At 36.6% G+C, this 15,260-nt stretch overlaps 1 protein-coding gene and 1 pseudogene across 1 annotated transcript; both read left to right on the top strand.

Annotated features, from left to right (window-relative positions):
• LOC113046464 (alpha/beta hydrolase domain-containing protein 17A-like) overlaps positions 1-9,887 on the top strand; it is a 12,522-nt pseudogene extending 2,635 nt beyond the window's left edge.
• A 2,473-nt stretch (positions 9,888-12,360) lies between these two features.
• On the top strand, positions 12,361-15,032 carry LOC113045957 (probable G-protein coupled receptor 141). The gene is made up of 3 exons (XM_026206749.1): positions 12,361-13,085; positions 13,306-13,344; positions 13,556-15,032. The coding sequence occupies exon 3, from the start codon at positions 13,569-13,571 to the stop codon at positions 14,514-14,516; it is 948 nt and encodes a 315-aa protein (XP_026062534.1). The 5' UTR covers positions 12,361-13,085; positions 13,306-13,344; positions 13,556-13,568; the 3' UTR covers positions 14,517-15,032.
• The last annotated feature ends 228 nt before the right edge of the window (positions 15,033-15,260 follow it).

The raw sequence follows: 15,260 nt of genomic DNA on the forward strand, positions 1-15,260 counted from the left end.
AATAATAATAATAATAAACGGCCCAATTCCAAGAGGTCCTCCACACATCGGTGCTCGGGCCCTAATTAAGCTGCAAGCAGCGATGAACGGGCCCTCGCACCCGGGCTCCGCCATCGTGTGGCTTTAGTAAAAAGGTGAACGTTGAGAAATATGCATTTAAAACTCATAAATATAAGTGCAATATATCAAAGTTTATTCCATATGTGTGCCAATCTTCCTTTTGCCAGCAGGTGGCGCTATCTTTATAATGGAATATAGGCCTTTCAGATGTGTTCAAGCCAGGACCCTTATCACACATGTGAAGTTTGGGCAAGATCGGACATTTTATGCCTGAGTTATAACATCTTTTATTCCCATGGCGAGACATCGAAATTCGTCATGGCGCCATGGACACGCCTTTTAACAAAAACTCAAGATCTTCACAACTAAACATCACACAGGTCTTTAGATTAGACTGACCACAAAAAAGACATTGATGTCATAAAATTTCTAGGAGTAGTTTGTCACAGTGTAAAATATGTCACTTCCTGTTGCCAATAGGTGGCGCTATGACTATAACTGAATATTGGCATGTAGATCTGTTCAGGTCAAGAGTCTATCCAAACATGTGAAGTTTGGGGGCAGATTGGACATTGTATGTCTGAGTTATAGCAACCTTCCTTTTTCATGGCGAATCATCGAAATTTGTCAGGCCGCCGTGGACACGCCCTTTAAACGAAACCTATAAGTCTTCGCAATTTAACATCGCAAAGGGCTTAAGATTACACTGACCAAGTTTGGTGTTGATCTGAATAAATCTCTAGGAGGAGTTCGTTAAAGTACAACCCCTGAAAATGGCAAAAACAACACCAATTTTGAAGGGAAAATTCAAAATAATCGACTTCCTGTTGGATCCGGATTTCGTACCTAAGAGACTTTTTTGTAGATATTGTGAGTTTACATGTGTGTACCAGTTTTTGTACATGTACGTGAAACATAGCTCGAGGCGCACTCTGTTGAAATTGTATAGGTGGCGCTATAGAGCCATTCTGCCACACCCGGTGGAATATTGGCCTTCAGATCTGTTCAGGCCAGGACTCTTATCACACATGTGAAGTTTGGGGAAGATCGAACATTTTATGCCTGAGTTATAACATCTTTTATTCCCATGACGAGACATCGAACTTCGTCGTGGCGCCATGAACACGCCTTTTAACGAAAACTCAAGATCTTCACAACTGAACATCACACAGGGCCTTTAGATTAGACTGACCACAAAAAGACATTAATGTCATAAAATTTCTAGGAGTAGTTCGTCACAGCGTAAAATATGTCACTTCCTGTTGCCAATAGGTGGCGCTATGACTATAACTGAATATGGGCATGTCAATCTGTTCAGGTTCGGAGTCTCATCAAACATGTGAAGTTTGGGGCAGATTGGACATTGTATGTCTGAGTTATAGCAACTTCATTTTTCATGGCGAATCATCGAAATTCGCCAGGCCGCCACGGACACGCCCTTCAACGAAAACTCAAGATCTTCGCAATTTAACATCGCAAAGGCCTTTAGATTAGGCATACCAAATTTGGTGTTGATTTGAATAAATCTCTAGGAGGAGTTCGTTAAAATACAACATATGGACATGACCAAAATTACACAAAATTGCTCATAATATACAAATAACCAACTTCCTGTTGGTTTTAGAATTTTGCTCCAAGAGTCTTTTTTGTAGGTATTGGTGTGTTACATATGTGTGCCAATTTTTGTGCATGTACGTGAAACATAGCTCGAAGGCTGTTGATTTTCTTCGTATAGGTGGCGCTGTCGAGCCATTTTGCCACACCCTCTTCTGAATCCTATATCAGACGAAAATTTTCACCTGGTTTTACGCGTGTGCAAAGTTTCATGACTTTTTGAGCATGTTTAAGCCCTCAAAAATGCGATTCATTTTGGAGAAGCGGAAGAATAAGAATAATAATAATAAACAGAGCAGATACAATAGGGTCCTCACACCATCGGTGCTCGGGCCCTAATTAAAGCTGCAAGCAGCGATGAACGGGCCCTCGCACCCGGGCTCACCGCAATCATGTGGCTTTAGTAAAAAGGTGAAGGTGAGAAATATGCATTTCAAATCATTAATATAAGTGGAATATGTCAAAGTCACTTATATGTGCCAATTTTCCTGTTGCCAATAGGTGGCGCTATCATTATAATGGAATATTGGCCTTCAGATGTGTTCAGGCTAGGAAGTCTTATCGAACATGTGAAGTTTGGGGAATATCGAACATTTCAAGCCTGAGTTACAACAACTTCTCTTGCTGTGGCGAGACATCAAATTTTGTCATGGCGCCATGGACACGCCCTTTAAAAAAATCTAAAGATCTCCACAATTTAACATTGCAAAGACCTTTAGATTAGACTGACCAAAATAAAATGTTGATGTCATAAAATTTCTAGGAGTAGTTCATCGCAGTGTAAAATATGTCACTTCCTGTTGCCAATAGGTGGCGCTATGACTATAACTGAATATGGCATGTCAATCTGTTCAGGTCAGGAGTCTCATCAAACATGTGAAGTTTGGGGCAGATTGGTCATTGTATGTCTGAGTTATAGCAACTTCCTTTTTCATGTTGAAACATCGAAATTTGTCAGGCCGCCATGGACACGCCCTTTAACGAAACCTCAAGATCTTCGCAATTTAACATCGCAAAGGCCTTTAGATTTAACTGACCATATATGGTGTTGATCTGAATAAATCTCTAGGAGGAGTTTGTTAAAGTACAACCCCCTGAAAATGGCAAAAACAAGCCAATTTTGCAGAGAAAATTCAAAATAACCGACTTCCTGTTGGGATCAGATTTCCTACCAAGAGACTTTTTTGTAGGTATTGGTGTGTTACATGTGTGTACCGATTTTTGTACATGTACGTGAAACATAGCTCGAGGCGCACTACGTTGAATGTGTATAGGTGGCGCTATCGAGCCATTTTGCCACACCCAATGGAATATTGGCCTTCAGATGTGTTCAGGCCAGGACTCTTATCAAACAGGTGAAGTTTGGGCAAGATCTGATATCTTTATGCCTGAGTTACATCAACTTCTACTCCCATGGCGAGACATCGAACTTTGTCACGGCGCCATGGACACGCCCTTTAACGAAAACTCCAAGATCTTCACAGTTTAACATTGCACAGGCCTTTAGATTAGACTGACCACAAAAAAGACATTGATGTCATAAAATTTCTAGGAGTAGTTCTTCGGAGCATAAAATATGACACTTCCTGTTGCCAATAGGTGGCGCTATGACTATAACTGAATATGGGCATGTCAATCTGTTCAGTCTAGAGTCTTATCAAACCATGTGAAGTTTGGGGCAGATTGGACATTGTATGTCTGAGTTATAGCAACTTCATTTTTCATGGCGAATCATCGAAATTCGCCAGGCCGCCACTGACACGCCCTTCGAACGAAAAGTCAAAATCTTCGCAATTTAACATCGCAAAGGCCTTTAGATTAGGCATACCAAATTTGGTGTTGATCTGAATAACTCTCTAGGAGGAGTTCGTTAAAATACAACTCATGGAAATGGCAAAAATGACACAAAATTTGCTCATATTATTAAAAATAACCGACTTCCTGTTGGGATTCGGATTTTGTACCAGGAGACTTTTTTGTAGCTATTGGTGTGGTACATATGTGTACCGATTTTCATACATGTACGTGAAACATAGCTCGAGGCGCACACCGCTGAAAGTGTATAGGTGGCGCTGTCGAGCCATTTTGCCACACCCACTTCTGAAACCCATATCAGATGTAAATTTTCGCCGGTTCTGAGGTGTGTTGCAAAGTTTCATGACTTTTTGAGTATGTTTAGGCCCTCAAAAATGCGATTCATTTTGGAGAAGAAGAAATAATAATAAATATAGCTGCAAGCAGCGATGGCGGGCTCAAGCCACCAATGCCATCGCCACCCCGGTGGCATCAGGTAAACTGTGCCCAGCGGGCACATGCATTCACAATATCCCTCTGGCAGTGTGGTTTTAAAGATATGGCAGTTAAAGGGTTAATCCGAATCATCTAGACTTTAAAATCACATTCACAGAACAATATATATATATATATATATATATATATATATATATATATATATATATATATATATATATATATATATATATATATATATATATATATAACTTTAGTAACACTTTACAATAAGATTCCATTTATAAACATTATGTTAACATGAACAATATTTATATAGCATTCATTCATGTCAGTTAATATTCCAAACTTAAACATTAAAACATTGTTTTATTGTGATTTTTTTCCAAGCACATTTTACCAATTCCAAACCATATCAATCTTAATAACTACCATTATTTTTTATTTAATCATTTATGAGTGCTATACAATACTCCAGGAAAGCTGGAAAAGAAAAACAGGTCAAGAAGAACTGACAAAAAGAATTGCAAAATAATTAGGAATTAATGTGAAAAAAGATTAATTTTTAGTCAATTCTGCAAGCCAGACTTTTCAGGAAAGGAGGTGGAATAAAAATTAGCTCCTAAATCTTAATCCTGGATTCTGGAAGATATATTCCTCAAACCATCGAACAAGAGGAGGTGGTGCTGGTCCTTCACGAGTCACTCTAATCAGTTCATAAAGCCTATATATAAAGCCTTAATATATAGTATTTCACAATACTTCATGGTATTCTAATTAAATCATTTTTTGGAATCTTAGATCTCTCAGAACCTGACGCCGAGTAATTCTGAGACTCCAGGAAAGTGTCAGTTCTGTAAAATGTTGGCGCTGGAGACTAAATGCTCCCTGATAGTTTCACACCTAATTCACTTAACACACACACAACACACACACAAACACACACACACACACACACACACTACCCACTGTGACAGAGGGACAGAGTGACATCAGATCTATGATAGTTTTTTTAATTTTCTATCATCCATATAGTGTTGTATAGTCATGAAACTATGCATATTTCCTCAGAATGACTTGTCTTCTATGTGTACATTTTTTTGAAGTGTTTAGAAGCTGCACTTAAAAAAATAAAAGACATTTACTGGTTACTTTTTTACTGTTATTTCAAAAAATCACCACGACAAAACCATTCAAGCTATCCAAAATTAATTTGCATCTGTTCTGTAAGATAAATTCTTTAAACAGTGGTAAAAGAGGATGTGGGGCTGAACCTTCAAGAGTCACTCAAAACGTGTCTGTCCATAAAGCCTATAAAGAATTATTCTTAATATACAGTTCACAATATTTCAGCTTGTTATTCTAATTAAGTGAGGGTCATTTTATCAGTAAAATACATAAAATTCATATTATTTTTCTTTGAAAGATTTCTATAAATGATTTAAATCATACTTGTTTCTACAATAATTATTTAAAAGTAATCCTATACCTCCATCTGGTGGCCATTATTGGTACTAAGAATTGCAAGCTTCATTTATAAGTTATGATAGTTTTAATTTTATGCTGGCTCTTGAAAATGATAAAGCTATTAAACTTACTGTGCTTCCTTCAAATGATGACTTCTACGTATATAAAAAAATATGAAGAGTTTGGAATGAAAAAAATTAAAGATATAGTAAAATAACTATTGTATTTTTTTTATGTTACTTTAATAAATCGCTATGACCACACCATTTAAGCTATCCTAAACCCATTCACAATTTAACATCTCAGTATATTGGCTTCATGTTAAAAAAAGTTTGGTGTGAACTACTTGTGTCTTCTTGGAGGAGTATGAAATCATTTACAGGCTGATTTTATCATAAATCCACAATAGAATTTCTGAGTTCTGTATCAATCAGTGTTGTTGTTTGTTTATTTTTATTTTTTTATTTTTCATAGGAAGATAACTGACCCTTTACTCTCCTTTTTAACAAATGTGCTTATAAACCAAAAACAAGCTATTTATAGCTGTATTTATAAACTGCTTACTACTGACTATTAATATTGGGACAAGGCTTTATAAAGCATGAACTGACTATTTACTTTTTGAGTTTGAAATTATTATTTGCAGCACAAATAAGGTTTTTTAGGATTTTTAAAAATCCCTAAAACTGTCAGAAAAGGATAAGGCCTATTTCTATGTGAGTGGCTACATTTATTTGTTTTTATAACTATAATGCATAAACTATGAAATTATACAAAATGTATAAAAAAAAAGTACAACAGTTATTGTTTTCCAATGTTTTTTATTAATTTTTTTTTTTTTTTTGGATTTACATTTAAAAAAATTAGCCTACTGCAATCATTCTAAACAGCTTGAATAAAACCTGTCAATATTTATTATAGACCACTGTAACTGTGTATAATCTAACAAACAAGTTTATTATGAAAATAAAAGTGTGTACACCAGAAAAATTGGACGATAAAGAAATTGCTAACAATAGTATAATAGATCATGTTTTATGTTTTTAGGCGTTTAGATGCAGAAATGGACAAATAAAATGTAAAATAAAATGTAATTGATTTAATTAAATATAGATTAATTCTTGTTAGAGCGAAATAATAAATACATACGTACACACATTAAAAAAGCAGCCAAGATGAATGAGTTTCATTTTTTTTATAGATTCAAATTGAAGACAGAAGCAGCTGGTATATGCGGTCACTTAATATTCAAATCCAGTAGATCCACTTCAGATTTATTTCTCTACAGTTTATGTTCAATTGGCTGTTTTCGTTCATATTCGCCAAGCTATTTTGAAATAATCTTGTCCGTTATGTGTTCGTTCGTACGACGAAAGGCAGAATCCTGCAGCTCGAGAGATATGTTATTCTGCCAGTCGCGGTGTCAAATAGTCTTTCACACTTAAACGAGTCACAAACACCTGCATTTAGCTCTTGCAGTGTTACAATGGGTTTATTGTGTGCATTTGTGGTAATATTTTATTTAAAAAAGCTCTTAAACAAGAATAAATTCGTTTGTTTTGAGCTCGACACTGTAAGCGCTGATCGGAGCGGTGATTTCAGACAGGCAGCCGCGAATATTTAATTTTCACACAAACAGTTCAAAAACATCTGAATTTAGCTCTTGGTGTGTTCTAATTGGTTGATTGTGTGATATCGCTGTAATAATTTATTTTTAAAAGCTTTAAAACAGGAATAAATTCGTTTTTTCTGAGCTCTTTACTCCAGACGCTCGTGATCAGAGCGGTGATTCATCTCTCCTATTTCTCACGTATCTCTGGCCAGAAATTATTTATCCATGAGCCCTGAACCGGTAATAATCAGATATGTTGGTTTAGCTTGTCAGTGTGAATTAAATCTAAGTATGTATTTGTATTTTTAACCGATTTAAAAGTGAAAGTAAAAGTCCGGTAATTGCACCTGTAGGGGCGCTATTTCTCTCAGACAATGGAAGTCTGAAGCACATACACTCAAACAGAGGGACAGCGTGAGATGAGATGTCTGACAGTTTTTTAATTTTCTGTTATCCATACAGTGTTGTAAAGTCGTGAAACTATCCATATTTACTCAGAATGACTTTTTTTCTGTATGAAAAAAGGTTTTGAAGTGTTTGGAATTTAAAAATGCAGGACAATTAATAATTCCATTTTTATTGTCATTTAAAAAAATCACCATGACAAAACCGTTCAAGCTATCCAAAATCCATTGGCAATTTAAGTTGTTTAAAATGTTTTGGCATCATGTAGACAAAGTTTGGTGTGTATAGTGTTACTCTCCTCTGAGCAGTATGCATTAATTCACAGCTAAATGTAAAAAAAAAATCCACATTCAAATCAAAATAGCTGACTTCCTGTTGATCGTAGCTGATGACTGTGAATTAGAAAGTTGTCCGTGTTGATAAGAACAATTTTTGTACCGAGTTTGGTGTCTGTAGCTAAAACTAACCCCCCCACTTTTGACAAAAGGTGGCGCTATAGAGTGCCTCTTCCACGCCCTTTTAAAAGCTTTTTCCATTGTCTAGCTATCAAGAATACTGATATGTGTTTTGAGTTTCATGTAAATCTGAGGTTGTTATCTGCCTCAAAATCACCATAACAGAATATTCAAGTTTGACACGTTGCCATGGCAACAATATATAAGATATCAATATCCCCAAAACAGATTTACATCGGCCATGTTTTGTCATTATTCTGATGAAGTTTGAAGCAAATCGAGTAAAAATAAGATGCTGAATTCAAAGCATTTTGAAAATGACTCACTTCCTGCTGCCAGTTGGTGGCGCTATAACGTTGACTCTTAATAATCACATATATACGATCGGTATCATACATCGAACAAACCGATGAAGTTTGATCAAACTCAGGCAATGTATGTGGATGTTATTAGGCATTTCCTGTTTCTCACTTTTTGCCCTAATTTCAACGCCTCGCCACGGGCAAACCGTTCGAGATATAAAAAATCCCCTCGCAATTTTTCATCCCCAATGTCTTGAGATCATGTTCACCGAGTTTGGTGGCAATCATGTAAAAAACCTATGACAAGTATATCAAATTCCAGAACATGCTTTTTTTAAACAGCCATGAATAGCTGACTTCCTGTTGGGCGGAGCCTTTGACATAGAGCGCGAAAGTTGTTCAGCTCAATGAGATCTACAAGTGTACTGAGTTTCATATAAATATATGCAAGTGTGTGTGAGCTATGGTTCAAGATTTCTGACTGTGTTCCAGGGGGCGCTGTAGAGCCCCTGTGCCACGCCCGGGTCCCAGTCTCTGTGGCGTCCTGATGGCCGCAGATTCCAATGTGTGTGCCAATTTTCAAGAGTTTTTGAGCATGTTAAGGCCCCCAAAAACCCCCGGAAGGTTTAATAAAAAATAAAAAAAATAATAATAATAATAAGAAAAAGAATAATCCTTAGGGGAACAATAGGGCTCTTCGCCCCTTCGGGCTTGAGCCCTAATAAAAAACAAAGCAGATACAAGAGGGTCCTCGCACCTCGGTGCTCGGGCCCTAAAAACAAAGCAGATACAAGAGGGTCCTCGCACCTCGGTGCTCGGGCCCTAAAAACAAAGCAGATACAAGAGGGTCCTCGCACCTCGGTGCTCGGGCCCTAAAAACAAAGCAGATACAAGAGGGTCCTCGCACCTCGGTGCTCGGGCCCTAAAGAAAGAATAAAAATAATAGGCCTATACTTTTTAATCTCAAACTCTCGTCTTGTGTATCTCTGCAATGCGCATGCGTAGTCTGTTCCGTTTGAAACGGTAGGTCGAAAAACTCCCATTTTTCAGATTGAAAATAGTACTTTTTTCTCATTTTTAAAAAAATAGAGACTAGGCCTTTAAAATCCGAAATAGAGAGGCCTGTGAGAAGTTGTGTGTGGATTTTTATTATTATTATTATTATTATTATTATTATTAGGCCTATTTCCATTCAAACCCTAAAAACAGAAATCACTTGGTTACACAAAACATTAAAATTCTACAAAAACGTAACAAAAATTAACAGGAATGCTTAATCAGAGCTTAATTCTTCTGGGTCTGATCTGATTTTAACCTCTTATTTCAGTCTTCTATTTTAATTTAACGATCTAAACACAAAGTGTAAAGCGCACAGCAGGGCCGTGCAGAGACCTTTGGAGGGGCAGGTGCTCAAAGTATAAAAGGGGCACATGGAACAAGGTTTAAATAGCGCGGTTCAAAATATCAATACAGCAATATATTGTGATGCATGCCTTGTTGATTCACGTGTCGATATGGATGATTATGTATTGATACGGCAGCAAATGCTGTGATGCACTTTTGAAAAAGAAACAGATTAGAAGAGACAATTTTAAGTTTAAAAGTAAAATAATAATAATAATAATTCTTTCCACCTAATAATAGCTCTGGGATTAGAAACTGAAATGTCTTAAATTGTCCCAACCTGATGCCCTTTTCTTCTCCGTTCCACAGAATAATTAAGAACAGCTGTTATAGTAAAAACTATAGAAAACATTTGTGCCTCTACATTTTCCTCTTTCTCACCAGCCTCTGTCTCCTGGCTTGCTGTTCCTTGCTCTCTTTCTGTCACTTACATTTTCCTCTTTTCTTCCTCTATCTCCATCTCCTCATCTGATCTATTACTTTCCACTCTCTGTCCATCTAGGAACAAGGCTCAATTTACTATTTCAGCATTAATCTATTATTTTAACCATGACTACTACTCTTGCACCTAATCAATAAGTCCACCTTAAATGTTGACAAAAAAACATGAAACAACTTATACACTGGAATATAGTGATTAATATTATTATTACTGTAGTAGTTCTTGTTGTCTAAAATTGAACACATTTGCAATGTTAACAAATGACAGGCTACATGTCTTTATTCATCTCCTTGACACTGCACTTTGATGGCAGGTCAGGTGTATTATTCATTTTATATTGACATTGATATTTGTAAATTTATTTCCAGAGAGATATTATTGAGTTTACAGGCTAAAGTGGTCTTGCTGTCGTAAACACTGTTGCTATTGTAGAAAAAAATATATATTTGTGTCACATTTAAAATATCATTATATTTTAATTCCTTTCGGAATTGTTTTTATTTTCATAATGATAATTCAGACAATGAGAAAATCTGAATAAGCCTTACAAGTGTTATGATAATTATATTTAAGGCACTCTGCGTGTAAAAAAATAAATAAATACTGTAATATAATAAAAGTTTAGTCAAATAACATAAAAAGACCAGACCCCTCGATCAGGGGCGTCATGCATTCATGGTTTTTGATGGGGCACATTGGGGGGTATAAGTCATGCTACGAAAGCACTGTATAACTGATATAGGATTATGTTTTATTTATTTTTCCTTTAATTCAAAACAATTCTAAACATGCTTAATATATCAGGAAATATCTCGATTCTCAAACGTGAAAGTAAACGCGTTTTGCACCTTTATAGATTGTTATTTGATTAATATATGGAAAAGTAGTGTAATCTATTAACTACACATAATACCCCGACTTTTTACTTAAGTGCCATATAATATTTTCAATATGACTGAATTTGCATTTAATGTAAATTTTAATAACAATATTGCAAGTTACTTATTTTAACACTTTCATTTTACAGAGAGTAAAGAAAATTTACATATCAAAGAACTTTATCAAAGAACATTTTCATTCAGTCTAGTCAGAGTTCAGGCACTCTCAAAAACTCCCATTAAAATCACTGAAGCACTTTACATTACATTATGCACATCTGCACTTCTGTTGTTTCTGATGAGAGAATTCGCTAAATAATTCAGTCAGCGACCAAGTGAACAAAACACCGCGTTTCAGTGACGACTCTTCTGCACGTCTCTGATTGGCCATTGCATTTATAAGCGCAACAGAATCGTTTCTGATTGGTTATCATGAAGCGTTATACGAACGCGTCTGTCTCTGGCTCAGCGCCAGCCAGCGAACACAGATTTGTATTTAGCATTGAATTTGAAAGCTGCATTTAAAATCCACTTTGCCCAAAACTCTTTGAATGGGCATGACGCCTCTGCCCTCGATGCCAGTGAAACGATTCTCCCTCAAACAGCTCGCTAACGTTACTTCTACACTACAGCTATACACTGCAACATATCTGCATGTTCTCACATCACGTCGTTCTTGTAAAATAATAATAAGTAAATAAAAATAAAAATCAATTCGCTGAGAATGAAACACCACTTACCAGCTTCCGCGGTGTTGAAAATATCCTCTAGCAATTAAAAAAAATGCGCGCGCGGTGTGACGAATCTTCCCGGTTGTCGTCATGTGAAAGGTCATCATGTGGGTCATCTTATTGACGGCTAAATTATTATTCAGAAATTTTACTAAAATTTAGATTGGGCATGGGCAGGCATTCACAAAAGAGTACGTTATGACAAAAAAAAAAAAAATATTGAGAAAATTTTGCTTTGACAAAAGGGCACTTGGGGCACCAAGGGGCAAAGGGGCAGGTGCTCAAGCATCCAACGCCCCCCCCCCCTCCCCCTCTGCACGTGCCTGGCGCACAGCGCAGGTGCACTCAGGACGTGTAGCTACAAATCCACTTTTGCTATTTTAACAGAAAAAACGGTTGGCGCACCCAGGCGCATGATCTAAACCGGATGTCCCTATTCTCTTAATGAGTAATGGGTGTTTTTTGGGCTTAACGTGCAATAAACCAATCAGAATGTCATCTTCCATTCCCTTTAAGAACCAGTTGCGCTCGTGCCATGACGGATTTGGTATTTACACGGCAGAATTTGGCAAGCGCAAAGAGTTCACACTTACATTAGCTGAAGTATTATAATGTATATTTGCGTGCTGTCCGAGGAAGGGCTCCGAGCTCGGGAATGGCCCGCCCCGAACCTAGAGTAACCCCCCCCCCCCCCCCCCCCCATATAAAAGTGTAAAGTGAACTCTAGTGGAGGAGATGGGGTGGAGATGGGGTTATGCTGATAAACCGTCAACGGAGACCGGTAAGTCAGCTTTATTTATACCCTAGTATTGATTATCTAAAGTGTGCGCTCCTCTCGAATCTTTTTAATGAAACTTTGTTTTATTTATTAGTAGAACAGTTTAATTGCACGGTGTGACATACCTTGGTGAGGTTTTTGAGGATGTATCTGCCTCGACCGTCTTGTCGTCTTCTGTTCTGAACTCCAGAAAAAAAACGCGCGCTCGCTTCCACGAGCTCTGAGACCGCAGTTCCCGCCCCCTGAAACCGCGCCCGGGCTGGATGCGTGTTACAGCACTGAAACGGACGAGACTGTGAAGATTTGCCGGTTTGAAAACCGATCCGGCGCGGAGTCATATGCTGTCTTGGTATAGTGAGAGAAATAGAGAAGGAAGGTCAGATTGAGAAATGAAACACTGACATGTTATAAAACAAACTGACTTCCTTATGCAAGAGATTTGTAGAACTGTAATCTCTACTGTGACAAATAACAGTCAGGAGGTGTTTCCTAAAGACTCTGGAGGCTGGCCGTTTGACACTTACAGAAGATTTACACATGAACTGACAAGCTGACATCACATTCGTCTTCAACTCTTTTGGCACCAAAAGCAAATTTACGAACTGTCTCTGTCACATCAAACTGTCTGCATGCTGTTGCTGAAGGATTATTGACATTCACTTTATGATTGATACTACTCGTAAATAAGTAAGTATCAGCATTCATTTTCTCAGGCCAAACTCTGTATACGGAAATAAAAAGCTTAAAATAGTTGTATCAGTATTATTCCCTAATTCCCTATTATAACCCTAATGTTAGCATCGTGAAAAACAAAAACAAACAACAACAAAAGTTGAAGCATCAATTATGATAAACATTCAAGACATCCAAAAGAAGAAATGTGATTAATTGATCTTGAATATTTCAGGGCCAAAACATTTTACCAGGAAAGCAGTTTGGGGAAAATGTGAGTTTATGTTTTATATTTAAGTTACATCTTAAATCTGAAAGTCATTTTTTACACACTGTTTTGTAACAGCGTCGAATGAAAGTAGTGTATAATTCTCTTTCTCTCTCTCTCTCTCTCTCTCTCTCTCTCTCTCTCTATATATATATATATATATATATATATATTCATTTTTGAGAGCAAGTAAAAACCAAAATGTTTTTCTCCAAAGTGTCAGAAACAACATGGCAAACCCAAATGGCCTGCCGAAGGACTTCAAAACTGCTCTTCTGGTCTTATACATATTCATCTTTATCTTTGGGACTCTGAATGTTGTACTAATGTCCTGTATGCTACAGTCTCAAAGGCATCTCTCTTTCACCAAAGTGTCTGTGATCAATCTGATAGCAGTGCACTCCTTTTTCCTTCTCACGGTGCCTTTTCGCATTTACTATTATGCTTCTAACACAGGCTGGCCTCTGGGCAGTGATTTCTGTAAATTTGTCAGTCTAATGATCCATGCCCACATATATCTTGCATTCATCTTCTATGTCTCCCTTCTAATTGTGCGTTATGTGGAGCTCTCTAATCAGCGGCACAAGCTAGAGTTTCATCGCACCCTTCATGCCACGATTGCAAGCGCAACCGTCTGGTTGATCATATGTGGCTCTGTGTTCCCAACTATTTCTAACTACGGAAATAATCAGAATAACAGAGACAAACACACTGATTCAACTCCGTGCTTTCATTTCCGTAAGGCTCTGGACGATCATAGAGTGAAGACATTAAACTATGTTCTTTGTACACTAGTAATACTGGTTTGGAGTGTGCTAGCATTTTTCCAAGTTTATTTTCTAATCAAAGTGATTAAGGCATTTGGAAAGGCCACATGTCAACGTCAAGAGTTCTGGGCACAATTAAAAAATTCTGTTTTCCTGTTGGTCGTGTTTTTTAGTTTTGTGCCTTATCAAGGATTCAGAGTATATTATGTGAGTGTATATGACAATACCACAGGAATACCAAATACCACAGAAATACCAAATACCAAAGAAATACGGAGTACTGAAGAAATTCATCATATAAATGAAGTATTTCTTGCTGTCACTGCTTTCAGCTGCTTTGATATGATTGTTTTTGCTGGTAGAGATGTATGCAAACTTATAAATTCAAGGGGATGGTTTAACTGTTTATAGCATCTATATTGTATATGGTTTTTGATATTGTGAATTGGTTTCCATTTTAAATTTTTTTATGCTTTTGCGCCTTATAAGCTAATAACAATTTTTCTGCATGACAGAATGTTTGGAAATAACCTGGTGTTTTTTTGTTTACAATGCATTAAATAATTTACAGTATTTACATCGGATGGATTTAAATTACATATTTGGTCTTTATTACTTTGGTTTTTATTCCTTTTCAAATAAAATGTTTCCACATTTATTTTTACGTGTAAAGACATAGCATGCACATGCAGATATATTTTGCAGGAAAATGTTCAAAATGCATACAGTATGTTTATTTCTATAATGATATTATCTGTTGTTTACTTATAAAAACTTTTTTGTTTATTTTTATCTGGAACAAAACTGTCAAACCACCAGTGATACAGCTAATTCAGTGACTGATAAGCTGTGGGTATGAATTTATCATGACATCAGTAGTGTTAATTATAAAGTTTACAACAGACCCATCACTGCCAACAGAAAGACTTTTTAAGCTGTCACACACACACACACAAAATGCTATTCAAAACAAGTCATTTCAAAGCAATGCAAACAGTTAAATAACTTCTTTTTATACTAATTTCTGCAAAGGGAGAATATATATATATTTTTCTTTTTAATTTATCACCATGTAGAGGTGCTGAAATTATCCTCGATTGGCTTTTACAAAGAATTGTGAAATATTTACTTTACTTCAGAACTGCTTCATGCTAA

This window comes from Carassius auratus, chromosome 27 (assembly GCF_003368295.1).
Source record: "Carassius auratus strain Wakin chromosome 27, ASM336829v1, whole genome shotgun sequence".
In the NCBI taxonomy this organism is placed as follows: domain Eukaryota; kingdom Metazoa; phylum Chordata; class Actinopteri; order Cypriniformes; family Cyprinidae; genus Carassius; species Carassius auratus.